At 40.0% G+C, this 17,212-nt stretch overlaps 1 protein-coding gene across 1 annotated transcript in view; it reads right to left on the reverse strand.

Moving 5' to 3' along the window:
* Positions 1 to 2,870: 2,870 nt before the first annotated feature.
* ZNF407 (zinc finger protein 407) overlaps positions 2,871 to 17,212 on the reverse strand; it is a gene marked incomplete at its 5' end in the record, with an annotated part of 309,274 nt that continues 294,932 nt past the window's right edge. Inside the window, one exon of the mRNA XM_084283203.1 lies at positions 2,871 to 5,443. Coding sequence (XP_084139329.1) covers positions 4,086 to 5,443 — 1,358 coding nt within the window. The 3' untranslated portion in view covers positions 2,871 to 4,085. The remainder of the gene's footprint in view (positions 5,444 to 17,212) is intronic.

Raw genomic sequence — 17,212 nt, forward strand, 5'->3', positions numbered from 1 at the left:
TGTTTAAGTAGGCCGTGTGCTATCTTAAATTATGGGCTAATATTGCACAGTAAAATAAGTGAAAACTCCCAGCTCTTTTTTATTTTGCCAAATGAATGACTTTTTTTTTTTTTTTTTCCTGTTACTTAATGCTTCCACCAGAACCAACTTTGCTTCAAATTTCAGGAGTGGCTTTTGTCTTCATCCCGCTCTCTTTTTTAATCTGTTTACAGTGTTTGTGCTCGGGAAGTCTACTAAGCAGGCAAGGGTGGAAAAAAGCGCCAGAAGTTGCTTACCAAGACACACTCTGCTCAACACAAGCTCCTTGCACTGCTATGCCTGTAGCTCGAACCCCATCCCTCACACCCCATGATTTTCTGGAGGGGACCAACCCGCATTTTAAGCTCAGCTTTGGCTCAGGGATGTCCTGAGGCACGGCTTCGGCAGGCAGAGGCTCCTACAGAGATTACACAACCTGAACCCGCCGCCCACAAAGATCACAAATATATTTCTTCCAGGACCTCACAGCTAACATCTCTGGTATTAAAGCCGCATTTATAAATGACAGCAGCGCTTGCAGCACTATGCACAATTCACATGTGCATACCTTAGCGTGTCAGCTATTGGCTCTGGCTCCTCCAGCTTCCATAGCGAAGTGCAGCTGGTAGTCAGGCAGAATGGTATGTAGCTGTGGGCACTTCGGGTTGTGTTGTTGGTGTTTTTTTTTTGTTTGTTTGTTTTTTTGTTATAGGAAATATTTCTCTAAATATGGTTTCCAGCTATCTCTTATCTCCCATTTCTCCCAAAAGATGAAGCCTGAATTCAGGGGCCAGGAGACACTGCCTCGGGAGGTGTATATCTGATTCCTAAGAAACAGAGGTGAAATTTCTTGCCAGAAACAGCTCTTTTTTTTCCCCTGGTTTTGTTTTGTTTTGTTTTTCTTTTCTTTTTTTTTTTTTTTTTCTTTTCCATTGTTTTGTTGTTCAGTTTTGGTGGTTTTATTTATTTATTTTTTCTTCCTGCATACTACTTTAATGCTCCCTAAATACTTACGTTTTTACCTGTTTGGCATTGTATGCTCCAACTTCAGTAGCGCTTAATGAAAATGGACAGCAAAGAGGAGATTAAAGCCAATGGTTGTGGCAGTCAGAACATCGGGAGGCAAACAAATGGCACAGGAATGCTGCACGTTGAGCAGTTACTTCCATTACAGCATAGCGCTTGTTTTTTTCCTGGAGACAAAGTCAGCTGAAGCTGTTCAAACACCAAAATTAGCTTTGAGGAACTGAAAGGCTGCCTGGGCTGCATGCCTTTCCTGGATGCACCACACGAGTCCTGCTGTGCTCTGAAGGTGGGCGCTACCTGTGGCACAGGCCTCCTGCTCCCCGACTCCAGCACCACGCATGGACCATCCTGGTGGCCCAGGTCCTCTTTGGGTGCTGCTCCTGAAGCATCCACCTCCCCCTGCTGCCTCCTTCCCGGGGCAGAGGGCAGGACAGAGGCTGGCAGGTCCCCGGAGCACTCCCGCTGATCTCCTCCCAGCTTATGGTGAGGTGCCAGGAGCGTGGGCATGGAAGGGACACACACGCCGGAGATGAGTTCCCTCAGCCTCGGGACAGATCTGCTGTGACCTCGGCTCCAGGTGTGTCACAGACAGCATTTCAGCATGGGGCTGAGATGGCGCGTGGAGTCCTTAAGCAGCCTGTCTGCACAGGAATGAATGTCATCCTTGATTTCTAATGTTACATTTGTAGGGCACTAATAAGTTAACTTCAAAGTGCACATTAAAAAGAAGAAGGAGTGAAGGAAAAAAAAAAAAAAAAAAAAAAAAGCACTAGAAAGAAATTAGCTCTCCTGATCAGGCTGCACTCGGAGAGAAGTATCGTTAACCTGAGCTTCCAGGTAATTACAGCACACGGCAGGTTAGTGAATCCTTCCAATACTCCCAAGCACAGGAACACCTACCACAGTTTTTTTTTTTATGCAAAGGTCTGCTCTTTTCATTGTGCATACAATGTGATTGCTGGTTTGACACTGCAGGCTACACTGGTTTTATGAAGGATTAAATGCCACCTGAGACATATTTATCCTAAATAAATCACAAATGGTAAACTGCAGCATGTCAGTGTCAACACCCTGTACTGCAGCAGAAAGGTTAGCCATACAGGACTAAGCACAGCAAAGAATTAGCATCCAAGCTGCAAGACCACAGGGCTACAGTTAACAGGAGGAATGATCAAGAAGAAATATTTCCACTGAAAAACATTCCGTTTTTTGAACATCTGTGAGAGCCTTGCAGAGGGCCATCATTTTGTAAAGGTCACCTTTTTCCTGATAACAAACGGGAGTTGATCCTGTCACTGTTTGCTGAAGACAGTATTTAAGAGTAAGTGAACAGCCTGTCACTTTTAAGAAAGATGAGCAAGTCAAACTCGGCTAATTATGAATCTCCATGTCTAACTTGAAATTTACTTTTTTGGGGGTCTGACAAAGACATAACCTTAATTCCTGGAAAATAATAAAATTAAAAAAAAAAAAAAGAAAGAGAGAGATGAAAAGACAGCAGGCTCTTATAGCCCCAGAATGAAGCACCTTTTCTAAGCAGCTCTATCAGAAAATACATTTTTAAACAGTTCCTTCAAGAAGGAACTATTGTTTTGCCTCACCCCAACTTTCTCACAGTTGATAATTTTAAGATATTAAACATGATAGGAAACCCAGTTATCTCTAGAGTCAGCATGGCTTATACCCTAAACACTTACACAATTATATTAAGCATGCATGAGGCACACTTCAGAAATTAGATTCTTTTATCTTTATCTAGCTAGCTAGCTTGAGAAAGGAAAAGAGAAAATGCACAGACATAACAGATAGCATTTGTTTGCTCCTGCTGAATGCCAGTTCTGTTTATTGCTTAATATTAAAAATCATGATGCTTTATTTTAATGCTAACATTTTATTTGAAAGACAAAAACAAACAAATGAAAAAAAAAAACAAACTTGCCAGTTTATATTTTACATTTTTTTTAAAGAAACAAAAGCAGTTGTATTGTGAAACAAATCTTTTCAACATGAACTTGCATTGGACAATTGCAGTATATCCACAACTAAATAATTGACATTCTGGACTAAGCAAGAAATACAAGGTCACCTTTTTTTTTTTTTTTTTTTTTCTACTTGTTAATGTCAATGTCAGAATTTTCTTCAAAAATCCCCATAACATTTCAAAAGTAGCTCACAAAATGAACTGCAAAATGGTATTTATATGAAGCACTATTTATAAGAAAAGCAAAAACTCTGACAGTGAGAATATCTTTTCAAAAAAAAAAAAAAAAGCACATTTCGTATGTAGGACTCTCATCTAAATTTAAGTGGAAGATACAGGCATCAAGTAATTTTTTTTTGTATGTGTATAATCAAGAATTTTCTGAAATGTAGCATTCTGAGCTCTTCCCTAGGAAAACTCTTACGTGATACCATGAAAAAGTAAGCTACTATTAAAAAATTTGATTCCAGATGGAGAAAATACTTAATTTGATGGCATATGTTTCACCAGGGATATTTTAAAGTAAGATTCTAGAAAGCAAAATGTCACCTGTTCTTCTTTACAATAAAGGGCACCAATTACAGTATCTAAGCTTACCTGATCACCTTGTCATTGTAATGATGCACTTTTTGTAATTTTTTGCTTATTTATCTGTTTATAAAACATACATGTAAGTGAAAGTATTTTACTCTTTTGATTATGTTAGACAAAAAAGAAGGCAGGGATTTACCCTGAGATAAAACAACATTTGAAAAAAAAAACAACCAGTGAACAGAACAATACCTACTGGAGAGGAGGGGGGTATTTTTATCCTCTTTTGTGTCCTAACGCATTTGCTTTAAAATAATCCCCTATAATAATTCTCAGAGCTATTGTAACAAGATTGTACTATCCTTTTCAGTGAACTCCTCCTAGTAGCTGACCTTCACCTCCTGCAGCGTGCATATCTGTTACCTGCCTATGAGGATATTGTATTGAGAAGGTTTTACAGAAGTTGTTCCAGGAATGCAGTGCCTCCATGGATCTGATCACCTGAATCAAGCCTAGGAGATAAAGCTCTTCATGCTTCTTGTACTTCGTTATCATCTTGCTGGCCCTGAACTACTTGTGAGCCACCCTCTGTATAAATGACCATGCTTGTTAACTGTTCTCCTGCTCTATCAGGGGATACAGCTTTTGCTTCTATAGCAGTACCAGCCTGCAAAATCTCTTGAGACCCAGCTGTCTCTATCACAGCGTGCGAGTACACACCAGGCTCATCCTGCATGTCCGGTGGCAATTCTGTGACAATGTAGTGGGTTGCACCTTCTGAGAAGTCGCCATCAGAACCCTGAACCATGGCTTGAGCTATTTCTTCGGTGACGATGATCTGTGATATTTCCCCATCCGAATCGACTAAATCCATGTGTTCGCTCTGGACACTGAGCGCGTGGCTACCAGCTTCCTGCATAATTATCTGGGAGCCTTCTCCAGCTACCATATGCACAGTCCCTTCCTCATTTACAATGACCTGAGTGACACCTTCTTTCATCAGCTGGTCGGCTGCAGCCGTATCACATACAGCAAAATGTAACACTCCTTGGACCATTTTCTTGAAGGCAGCCTGAGCTCTCTCCTGAGATGCAATTATAGCCGATGGGTGCATGACCTGCGTCACTACTTCCATAGGTTCGGTATCTTCCTGAGTCTCCTGAACTTCGTGGAACATTTGTATTTCTTGTCCCCCTGCATCACTGGGGACATTGGGTGCCTCTGGGTTTGGCATTTGCAAGAAATCTTTGTGACTAGACCTGCTTCTGTCAAGGAGTCCAGATTTGGTTTCCACTTCACCCAGCTCTGTTACAGCACAAAGCAGGGCATCTAACGCTGACGAGGACTCTTGGGGATGGACTGTAGCTTCAGAAGCATCTAAAACTTCTTGTTGCATTATCTGCTGCAGCACAGCACTACTGGAGTCAGGAACTGCATCTATAGGAACGGCCTCCTCCATCTCGGCTCCTGTTACAGCGCCTTCAACCACCACCACCTGCGTGGCACCATCTGCTAGCTGCTCGGTAAGTATCTGCCCTGGAACCACACCACTCACGTGTGAGCCGTTTTGGTTTGTAGCTATGACTTGCCCATCCTCCGTAATATGGACGACCCTGGCCATCTGACCAGCCATTGCCAGCGTCTGAAGGGTAGCCGCTGCCGTTTCTTCCGCAGAGACATCGATTGCAAAGTCGCCGTCATATCCTTGGATAATAATAACTTGCTGAACTTGTTCAGGCGACTGTGGCTGCCTTCTGCTGCCCCGAAAGGCCTTCTCTTTAACTGGAGATACCTCTCCCAGTGATGCTGCGGTGAAAGGACTCGCAGTTTCCACAAAGGTTGCTCCTTGCCCCTTCAGCCGGCACTCGTAGGACTTGGATACAATGCCTGCAAGACAAAATACGCTGTGAATGTGGTATCATGGAAAATATCAGTTCATTACTTTAGCAAACTGTAGCTTAAATGGAAGAAAATTCCTTGACAATTTTTAGATTTCACTGGCAGAAAACACAGATAAAATGAGCAAGCGAACAAAAACAATTTGCATGTTTTCCAAATAACATATTTACAGGTTGAAATAATTGCTGAGTTTAACAATGCTGCAGCCTATTAACAATTTAAATGTGTTTTTTTAAAATATGCTGTACAAAAAAAGCCCAGATAAATACAGTATACAGTTAAAAGCCATTAACACATCTTTTATAGAAAATCCTACTGGTGATACTTGGGTACTTCGGCAACAAATTTTAGGATCGTACGTTACGTTAAACATATCTGGGTGTGAAAAACTGTGGCTGATCTTCTTAATACCCTGCTTTGTTGGCGAGGTAATTGCCATGCTGTCAGTTTGATGCCGTTGTCTTCCCCTTCATTTCCCACCTAGCATCTTCTCCAGCACACCTTGCTGGCTCAGTTCACTAGCCTAGTTACCTGGAGAAAACGCTCGGCAGTCACCCTAAGCAGGATATTTTATGCAACTATCGCCCAGAGAAACCTCAATTACACTTCTTAATTACTTCTACGTGAAATCAATTAATAGATAAAAATACCTTTACCTCCACGTTGCAACTGCTTATTTCGCCACTCAGTCTGCTTTTGGGTCAGTGAAGGCTTTCTCCTCCATTCTCAACACTAACAATGACACTTCAGCCAAGCAAACAATGCCCACGGCCGCACAAAGCCAAGCCCACCACCCTCAAAACATGGTCTTGGGGTTACCCTGCCGCCCTCCTTGCCTTTTAAGAGGTTAGCCAGACATGACTGGCTGCACCCTGTGACCAGCCCCATGGCAGAACAGCTCCAGTATTCGCTGTCCCCCTGTCATGGTGCCATCCCCAAGCCCCACTGCAGCTCCTGCAGGGTCACAACCAGAACACTCTGAGAAGAAAGTGGGACCCAGAAAGAAGAAAGTGGGACCCAGACACTGAGATCAAGACAACGGTTTGGTGCCAGGTGGGCCTTGGGAAGACTGATGAGGCCCCTGGTGCTGAAGCTGTCCACACCCACACTTTAGCTGTCAGGCCCTGATCCCACAGAGAACTACAGTGGGCTCTGAAAACCAGAGACTCATCTGCTTGAAGGTAAGTTCACACTTACGAGATGTGCTACACCGAGACTGAGCACTTGGCATCTTGCAGCCTCTAGCAAGTTGATATGCTAAGGTGAGTATCAAGATAATATTCCAAGGTAACACCAGTGCCTGAAAGGCTGGGCACTTGCTGGCATTTATCTATCCATCTATCCGTCTTTTTTTCTATTACAAAGCTTCTTGTGGAGAAGCTTATGAAGCACAGGTAATTGTGTTAAGCTGAAAGGCTGCAAATCACTTTCAGAAGTCTCAGCTGACGTTACACAACTTTCTCCATCTTAGTTTGCAAGGCAGGTTATCTTTGGAAAAGAAAATTAACAATTTAAACCATTAGAGTGTTTCCAAGTGATGCTGCATGATGTATCTGGCACATACAATTGAAGTACATTTTGTCAGGCGTAAGCTGTGAGGAGGCTTACTGTGGTACGACTGGTTCTTATCCCCACTTTTCCTCTGCTCTCTGTAGGCTCTGACATTCACGAGACCCCCCAAAGAGCAGAAAAATAGGAAGGGGAAATCAACATAAAATGACAATTATCTTAGCTCCTCCACATTTTATAATAGAGTAGAAGTAATTAATTCTCTCAGGAATCTTGCTTTGTTGACATGATAAAAGAGGAGCCTGGCAGTGATGTGGCACAAAATCAAAATAACTCTACAAATCATGCATTTTCCACAGGATTTCAAAATCAAAATAACTCTGCGATCATAATTTTCACATGCATGCATCAAAATCATGACATCTTTCCCCTAAGATAATGATAATTTATGTACAGGACACAGCATCGCTGTAGCGAGGAGAAGCTCCGGTCTGGGGAAGGGAAAGAAAAAGGAAATCCATCCTGTTTTCATCTCCTAAAATAATTGCCGTACCCATGAATCTGTGCAGCTCCGGCCTTTGCTGTGCAATTGAACAGGAAGTCTCCTGGGTGAAGAGCTATCCAGTGAATCCCTCGCAGCGCTGATAATTATGCCATTCTGACTGCTTACTTAATCTATTTGAATCCAGAGGTGAGTTAAGCCACTTCCTGACCATTAAAGTAAACTACATGGGTAAATACTGCTGTCACTAAGGGGTGTGATGAAGCTTAACTACACCAACATCTTAACCTCAGCTCGGTGCAACCCCAGCTATTCCATCACAGTTCATAAATGCGATTGCAGGTCCATCTTTTGATTCAGCAATTTAATAACTTCGAGTGCTGTCAGTACTGCTTTGAAAAATGGCTCCTATAAAATGTAACAGCCTCAATCAGATTGTAAAAGATTCACCCACTGAAGATTCTTCCATTTCAACTATAATGAATTAATGTTGAGCTATGTAGAAGTTCAAGTGTCATTTAAACTAATGTGAATCTACTGTAACTTTAAATTTTTACTGGACTATGACCAAGAATTTACTGGGAACATCAGCTTCAATTTTAGTGATTTTTCATGGTAAATATGAATTGCAGATTTTACTGGTTTTCTTTTGTTTTACCAGTGAAAAGCCAAGTAGGGAAGATATTTAGAAAACAACATATTTTGAGGCTTAGCTGCTATTTTGACTTTGAAACAGCACATTTCTATAATGGAGCGCTGCTATCCAACACAACATTTGCAGGAATTTTTATGTATTTAAGGAACATGTCACATTATTGGACTGTATGTAGCAACAAATCATGTTGTCCTACTAAATTCAGCCTGCCTCTCACCCCCTCTTAAAAGCCGGCAAAGAGACGGGGTAAGTGTTGGCTGACATGGCAAACATAAGCTGCAATACAAGCCCACATTAATATTAGGAAAACTGGACTTGTTGCTGATTGCATGTCACTGCAAATTAAGAAGATACACAAATAGGCATTAAAATGACAAAATATAATGATACGAGAGCTCATATTCAGACAATTTGTAAAGAGGTGTTTCATATCTAGGGGTGCAATGATCACAGAATTGGTTTCTTTCCAAGAAGTCTGTCATTTCAGCAGGACCATTATTTATCAGTCGGAGTCCTGAGCGACTGTTAGTTTTTTATTTGAAAATGTCAGGATTTTTTAGACATTAAATCCATATTCGCAGGTTATTTTAATTCTCAGAGACCACAAACTCCCAAAATAGGGCTAAAAGAAATGCTTTGATGTTTAATGTGCTTCTGGGAAACTACAAATAGGGTTTAGTACCTTTTTCCCTCTCTTTTCCTCAGTACCTGACTTCCTTTTGTGTGTCTGTTTTATTCTTTTGTTACTGTCATCATTTGTTCCCCACAGAATAAATACCTTATTCTTTTGTTAAGCGTACATTTAATTAAAATGTACAGGATTTGTGCAGTAAACTCGAATGAAACAAATAAAACAAGGGCCCCCTCTCTTGAAGGCATACGTTGTGAATGAAAAATGTCATTACAGACTAAAAAATTTTGCAGTAAACAGGGCCTACAGAGAGAAGTTTCCCCCGTAATGACATCCATAAAATACACAAATGGCACTTTTAGTACCATCCTGAATATGGCATTTTCTGTGCTCTACACACAATCTAAATGGTTTGATCATAGAGCATAATACTCCATTGGGTTTATAGAACAATCAATGTTCCATAAAATGATGTATTTATCCAATAGTAGGCTCAGCAGTTACTGGTGTATGACATTGTAGGACACTGGCTTTGTACTGTTCAGCAGCACACATGCTGGCTGTAAAACTTATCTAACACTACTTCAACAACTTCATCTCATCTGTGTCAAGTAATTTGTTGAAGCCTCAGCTTGGTTTAAAAAAACTTGTAATAAAAATTCATAGGATTTTCAGGAGAATGAAAGCTGATGACAATAGAGAGGTCACATTGTGGCGCCACGCGAAGGGTCGGGGGTCAGCTGCAGTTCTAAAACAGAAAGTAGATTTCATGCATCGTGTAGCAGATAAAGATGGCATTAAGGAGACTTGTCTCAGAAAGAAATGCGTAATGCGTTAGGAAAGTCTCTGCTAATATTATATGTAAAGCACCACTTTGCTCTCAAACAGCTGCCTCTTCAGAATTTTAAACTTGCCCAAAAGTTGTAGCAGTGGCTGTGCACGGTGAGGCTGGGCTGAGGATATCCTTCATGAGGAGCACCTTTAGGACAAAGCAGTAAGTCATAGATGAAATAATCTGGTAGGATGACGGAAATGATCTGCATTTACACAGCACGCTTAAAACAGCTATTTTGCCTTTCCTGCGAAAGTTCCAGGTGACCTGATTTACAGCACCCTATCTGACAACACTTAATTTTTCATACTTGATTAGTATTGGTAATTAGGCACATTATTTACTGATACATACAAATATTTTGTATCTATTAAAATGCAATGAATATTAAACGTGAATGCAAAGAAACATCTTTTCTTTCAACTAAATGCAACCTTCCAACAATTACAAGATATTGAAAATTCAACTTACATTGGCTATCACTTGAATGAGCAACTGATGTCTTTATTTCAAAAGTTATTGTCTATGTAACAATAAAATATTTTGACTGGTATGGTAAAAGCCCACTATCCAAGTACATAAAGGAATAATTTAGGCCCTGATCCAGCTCCAAATTTCTGCATTTTTCTTTCATTCATTCTTTTTTTTTTTCTTTTTGTAATGATCTTTAAATAATTAAGTGCAGTCTAAGAATTGTAGCATGACTATTTTCTTGATTTTTGGAGGCCATAATAATAAACCACATTTTTAAGATCTCTTCCTTAACCATAGTAAAAGCTGTTTCAAAAACAGCATTTTCAAAAACAGATAGTTAAGCTACTAAATAAAAGAGGTTGTGAAGGCTCATTCATATCTTCTACTGAAGGAAGAAAATAGGATGGGTCAAACCAAGAAGTGAAATAAATCAGCAAGCCAAAAGGGCTCTGTCAGAACTATTATGTCCACAAAGGCAGCATATATTTATAAAGCAGTACAAATAGATATACCTATGGGGAACTTAACCAGCTCCCTAAGAGACATAAAAAAAATTCCACCGTTGACAGAAGGTACGTAAATGGTAATAAGAGAAAGATACCAATGCAGTAAGGGTTTTTTCTTTTCAGTATATTTTTACTGTAAAAAGAATAAATAAATAAATACCATAACCTATTCCAAAATACTGTGAGTAGTTCATCCTATACTTAAAAATCCAGAAATGTCATGTTTCATGCTAAAACTCAAAACATCCTTTGCTTCTAGCTTTATCCTTTGTCCTCCATCATGTTTAGAAACTTCAAGGTCTTCTAAGAATTGTTTGTATAAAGGATGAAGCTCTAACCTTTCGGGTACCTTAAGCAAAGTGGCAGATGTCCGTTTAGCTATCTTAATATGTAAAAGGAAATAATTTTGCATTTTTTTTCTTCTGATAACCAGACTGAATTTTTCTGCTTGTTATTTTTACGTTGCATACCTTACAGGACTATGTCAACAGCAACAACAGAGAAGCAAAACAAGAAACAGCCACCAAAATAAATAGCTGGGCCATTCAGTTACGGTGTTTAGGCAGGTGGTTAGGTTAGGTTAGGTTAGGTTAGGTTAGGCTAGGTTAGGTTAGGTTAGGTTAGGTTAGGCTAGGTTAGGTTAGGTTAGGTTAGGGTTGGGTTGGGTTGGGTTCCTTCCAATGCCAATTAACCTTTGGGAAAAGGCCTCTGTGATAAATTTCAGCTTTTTTGTTGTGTTTAAGGTCAAAAATGAATTCTACAAAGCCTAGTGTTACAGAAGCTATGCAAATAGAAAATGTATGTACTGAAACTGCCACTGACCACAGTAAACAGGTAAGGCGTTAATGTATAGATTTTACAACTGCCCAATGTGCACAGTGCCAGACTTTCTTGTAGACTACTTTTTGTCTTTACACACTTGCCACCATGCAGGCCTTATCTTCTCAAGTGGGAGCAAAAGTCTCACTGAGGCATATACAGCAATTACCTGTATGGACAAGTAACATTAGGAATGTATTTGGAGTACTTTAGCTAGTTTTTCCAAAGCAATTTAGCAGCTGGAGATGAGGGCAGCCAGCCTGGACATTTCTTTGCAGACCGGCTTCAAAGGCCCTCAGTTTGGGAACAACTGACATTGATACTACACGGATGTACTTTTTCTGCTTTAACTCCTGCAGCGTAACTGCAGTGCTTTTTTAGCACCTTTAAACCAGAATCCAGATTGCAAGAGAAACCAGTTGTGCTTGGTCAGACTGCAGAATTCTGTTGCCTGGGCCTACAGAGCATACAAGATTACATGAAAAATAATAGGAATGCTAATATGAGAAAATCAGAAAACAAACAATCAAACAAACAAACCACAAGCTCTGATCGTATCACAAATTATTGGGATTCCTAAAATGTGTTCTAACTCACACTAACTATTCTGCTAAAAAAAAAAAAAAAAAAAAAAAAAAAAAAAAAAAAGCCCAAACTACTTTTTGTCCTTATTATCTCTGCAAGAGTTTCTGTTTTTCAAGAATATATACATTTAGATCCTGGTCTCATAAACATTTATTTATCAAGAGTACTGCTTACTGCCATAGTTAGCCTCAATAGTCTCAAAGGGACTAAACATGGTAGCTTGCATTATGCATTGTGTTTGCATAATCAGGCCCTTGGGATTAACAATTCTGAAATTGGCTAGCCTTTCCCAACGTTTGATGTACATATATGCACTAAAGAGAACAGACACTTGTAAGGGACACCAAAAATAATAAAAAAAATCATGTTATGAAATGATCAAGCAGAAATTATATTCTTTCGTATACCAATCAAATCTCAGTCTCGTGATCTCATTTATTTATTTATTCTGATTTATGCACCCATTCAGTAAAAAGCAGCACCTGTTCTTTGCTCAAGGGCATGTCTCAACCCATCTGAAAAGCACGGCAGCTTTTAGGCAGAAGGTTTGTGAAGAACTAAAACTAGTAAGTTTCCTTGGTTGTTTTTGTTAGTTAAGATAACAGAAATTAGCATTTGCTCTGCGATAGTCATCTCTGCAATTCATTTATAAATTCAGCTACGTTACAGTGTATGTTCATATCTTTCCAGGGTAAATTACGGGAAATAACCATTTGTCTTCATTGTAGACACTTTTGTATGTATAGTAGAAAACAAACCTCTATTCAATAACTGCACAGAGGCACCATTAAAATCAAATTTACAGTAAACAGAACCTGCAGCTGGGGTAAAACACTAACTGTTAGTATTTTAATTATCAGCGAAGCTTTCGGAGGTCTAACATCTGCTCATAGCCAAATGACAGCAGCTGCTCGCGTACACTTAAAACAATGTGAATTTCTTCTATAAATATTAAAATGAATTGTATGTTGTGTGTTCATTGTAGCTATATTCCTATTAAGCTGTTTAAGTGTATAGGGCATTTTGAACTTCTTTCTTGTGGCAAATTCGTAAAGGGCTGACCTCTTCAAAAGAATGAGAGGCGAAGACAGCAAAAATTCTTGAGTCTGTAAATTGAAAATGTTTAGAGACAGTACTAGAGGTCACCCTCTGCCAAGATGTTGCTAGTAAATGCTAGCAAAACATCAGCAATAAGTTCTGATCATTGTGCACTATAGTAACTTCAAGGACAGGACTTCTCAGCAGGCAAGGTGTCAGGAGTCTATGGGATGGGTTATAACAAAAGCTAACACTCATTGAATGAGTAGAAGCAATTAATGCAGAAGAATTACCAGTAAAAAATGTTCTATTTCAATATCCAAAGCATCGGAGGAGATGAGCGTGCTGTCTTTTATGGACTTCATCAAAATCATACCGGAATGAGCACTGATTCATATGATTAGAAGTAATAATCTGTCAGAGAGAAGGAGCTCTGCTGGGCCAATATGAGATCAGTTAATTTTGCGAACAAGGGTGAGCTTCATAACTTAACTTTGCAGCTTTTTATCTGGACGCTGACATACAGCTGATATTTTCATTTTCATCTCTCATTTGCTGGGAATTTAGGAAAGACAACTGGAGAAGTGACATGCATCTGTTCAAATGGTAGTGGCTGGCACAGTGAGCAAGCGTTACAACCAGTTTCAGAAGAAAACAAGGTGAAGGAGGTTGGGGCTTTAACTTACACATAGATTCAATAGAGAAAGACCTATTTCTGTGCTTTTATAGCACCAAATGTAATACCACTGGCTAATAATATTTATAAATTTTTGCAATGGATCTGAAGCTAGAGAGGAGCTTTAGATGATTTAGTCTGAAAGCCATAGGTCATGCCATGCTATGCCTTGAAAGAAAAATATTAGGTGCTTCAGCCCTACATGTGTAACCTCCAACACAGGATCAACCACAGCTGTTCCCGAACTGGTACAAGGCATAAGACAAAGCTGAATTAATTACGCAGGCAGTTGCTGAGCTTTTGCCATCTGATTTCCTACCCCAAAGGTCAGTGTCAGTGCACTGCGTCCCACTACTTCTGAGACGGAGGGAACAGGGCTGGGTAGAAGTGGAAGTGGTCTAGTTACCAGGGTGGCCTTCCCCTCTGCTGGACCCATCGCTCCACCTCGGGAACAGGGAGCATCAAGGCTTATAATGCCTAATTCTCAGAAAAGATGTTGATATTTCAGAGTGTCACACAGGCTTAGCAGTAACCACAGGATTATTTAAGAAATGTGAAGCAGGGTACATGCTGGTCCTGGAGGGTGGGATGGGAAGCGGAGGCTGGAGAGACGGGTAACTCTTTTATACCACTTTTGAGGGTCGAGTTTGTGACAAAGTCTTCTTTTCATGATTCACCTCTGGTGAAGGGTGGAAGCAGCATGTTTCCAGCATATCTTCAAAGGAAGAGCTGTTCCTATAATTGACCCTTCCACTGACAGAAATGTATCTTCAGTGCTACTGACACAGTAGTACCTAAACGAGCTGTCTCCCGCTTCCAGCGTTAGAAGGCACGAGGCTGTACATAGTTAAAACAAGACATAAGACACCAAAGGTGGAGCTCTTGGAGCCACTGCCGAACACTCCCGATGCAGGAATTAAGGTGTCAGCGTGCCACGGCTACATGCGACGTGCAAAGTAAACCACTGCACCATGGTTCGGTACAAGTGCTCAGAAGCTCCTTACTCCAGGTGCTTCCACCCACCTGCAAAGTTGTGCTTTTGAGATCTGAATCATTTCCATGCTGCACTGTCAATAAAGCTACCCAAGCAGTTGGTTAGCCAGAGGTAGAAATCAACAGCTTTTAGGTGGAATACACAGATAATAAGAAATTGAGAGGAGGTGTTGAAAACATCACAAAGAGCAACAGGATGCAACATAAATAAATTCAACAATGAAAATGCAACATTCAACTTGTGCTGCTGCATACTGGTGCTTGTGGAGAAAGTTAATCTGCAAAAATGAGACTAAGTGAGAGATAAGTCCCTTGAGAATTGTAATGCTGAAGAAATCTAAAGAATGACGGTGGTCATCAAATTAGATGCGAGTTTATGAAAAGATAAAGCAGGAACAGAAAACAGGCCAAAGCAATTTTTAATTGCAGGTTCAGAAGCATGTCTCCTGCACATTGCTCTGGTACGGATACAACTGAATTATGTCTCAGCTTCACTAGGGCAGAGACACTGCCTAAGGAATATTCAAAACAGTGAAACAAGTTATTAGAAGGTTGGCTAGCATGGAAATATTGAAGTTTAAGTGCACACATTCTGGCAACAACAACCTCTAATTTTTTTTGATGCAAATGCTGAAGAGGGAGGAAATTTTTTGTCCCTTTTGGATCACCATAATCTGATTTTGATGAAACGCTAAAATATTCAAGCCACACTGTGGGAAGAAGTTTGGCCATGGTGAGCAAGGGATGCCAATTCAGCTACCTACCCCTTCCAGGTGCCAGAGCAATGAGGCTCCCACACTGAATAAATCAACCACACGAGAGCTGGAATAGGTTTTAACCCAAGTCATTGCCACTTGCACTGCAAACCCATACCATCCCACAACAGTTCAGTGAAACATGGCATGCGATCCTCCAGTAACTACTTAGTTAACTTCTGTAAACAACTCCCTTCTGAACTGAAGTTCACCCAAGACTGCGGCGCCTTGAGTCTTAAAAAGCCAAAGAATTTGCAATGACTGTCAATCACACAGAGCATGAATCCTACTCAAATACGGACTAGTAAACAAACCCTGCCATTCTGTCAGGTCATTTCATTAGCTCTTCTTATTTTTTAGCTCATGAGGCCCAGTTTAGACCAGAAGAAGAAGGAATATTTAAAAACTTATTAGTGATCACATTTTTGTAATACATTTTAAATTCCACTTAGTTGTTACTTTTGATAGTACTTGTTCAAAGATTTATTGTACATATCTGTCTACAACTGATGCCAAATAATGTTTAAAAACATGTTAATGAAATGATGCAAACACAATGGTTCCTACTACGCTTATCTATAGCATGTTGCACAGTGCAGTGGATGCACTTCTTACTCTGCTGTTACACAGAACTGCTACAGCATTATTAGTGGTAAAATAAGTGGACTCCAAGCACTACTGCTATTACTGGAACAGTTCACGTTTTTCAGTGCCATAGACAAAATTTCAGAGGAAGGTACGATAATTTCTGTGAAAGTGGTAAAGCTTGTGATATATGACAAGACAGGGACCAGATAACACCCTCCCACCCCCAAAAATAAAATAAAATAAAAATAAAAAACACCACCAGAAGCCTAAAGAAGCCTAAAGCCAGATACCTGGAAGATGCGATTTTCAAAAACACTGAGAAACTAACAGCTCCTGCTGACACTTATGTTAAAGGGTTCTTATTTCAGCTACTTTTAAAAATATTACTTCTTACTCTTTTTTCAGCTACCATAGTTTAGTGAACAAACAGATTCCTAACTTCTGGCACATAGCAGGCAAAATATTCAGGAGATGCATTGTGGTCTGTCATTTCAAAGATGTGCAGATTAAAGAGTTTCTGAGCAGCCCGTGGCATCGCAGGTTGAAACAGCTGCTGTGAGTCCCAGGTAGGGCTTACTTGGAGATCCGTGATCCATTCCAGTGCTCCAAAACCTCTTGAGGTTCACCATTTCTTTCAGTGACTCTCCAAGTATCCTTAAAACACTATTCAGGTTCTTCTACTAAAATAAAAAGACTCAGAAGCTATCTGGATGATATTATTTTATTTGTTAAAAGAACAAGCTAAAATAACTCCAAAATTAAAGTATTTTCTCTTCCATGTGTTATTTTTTAGGGTCTCTTTCACAACAGAGTGAATTTTATGCACGATTTTGGGATCTGTGTACCTAAAGCTAATTTCCTCGATGCAGAATTAGGAAGCAAAATAAAATTGGCCTGCTTTCTACTAGTGCTAAGTACAAGCACATGCAAATGCAAACCAAACAGAATGCATTTAAAATCTAATGGCATTTATCTAGCCATGTGCCTCCCTAACTGTATCCTCTGAATTGCTCACAACAGTAGTATATTTATCACTATAACACCATAAAACAAAAAAGCATTGTTCTAACTTTTGCAGGCAGAGAAGTGAAAATCAGCAAAAAGTGCGTTGCCAGGGTCACAGAAGAATTCCCAGGTGTACTGAGGCCCAGCTTTATGTCTTAATCACGGCATTATAATTTCTTAGAAGAGCCT

Source organism: Netta rufina (genome assembly GCF_964035555.1).
Source record: "Netta rufina genome assembly, chromosome: 2".
NCBI lineage: Eukaryota > Metazoa > Chordata > Aves > Anseriformes > Anatidae > Netta > Netta rufina.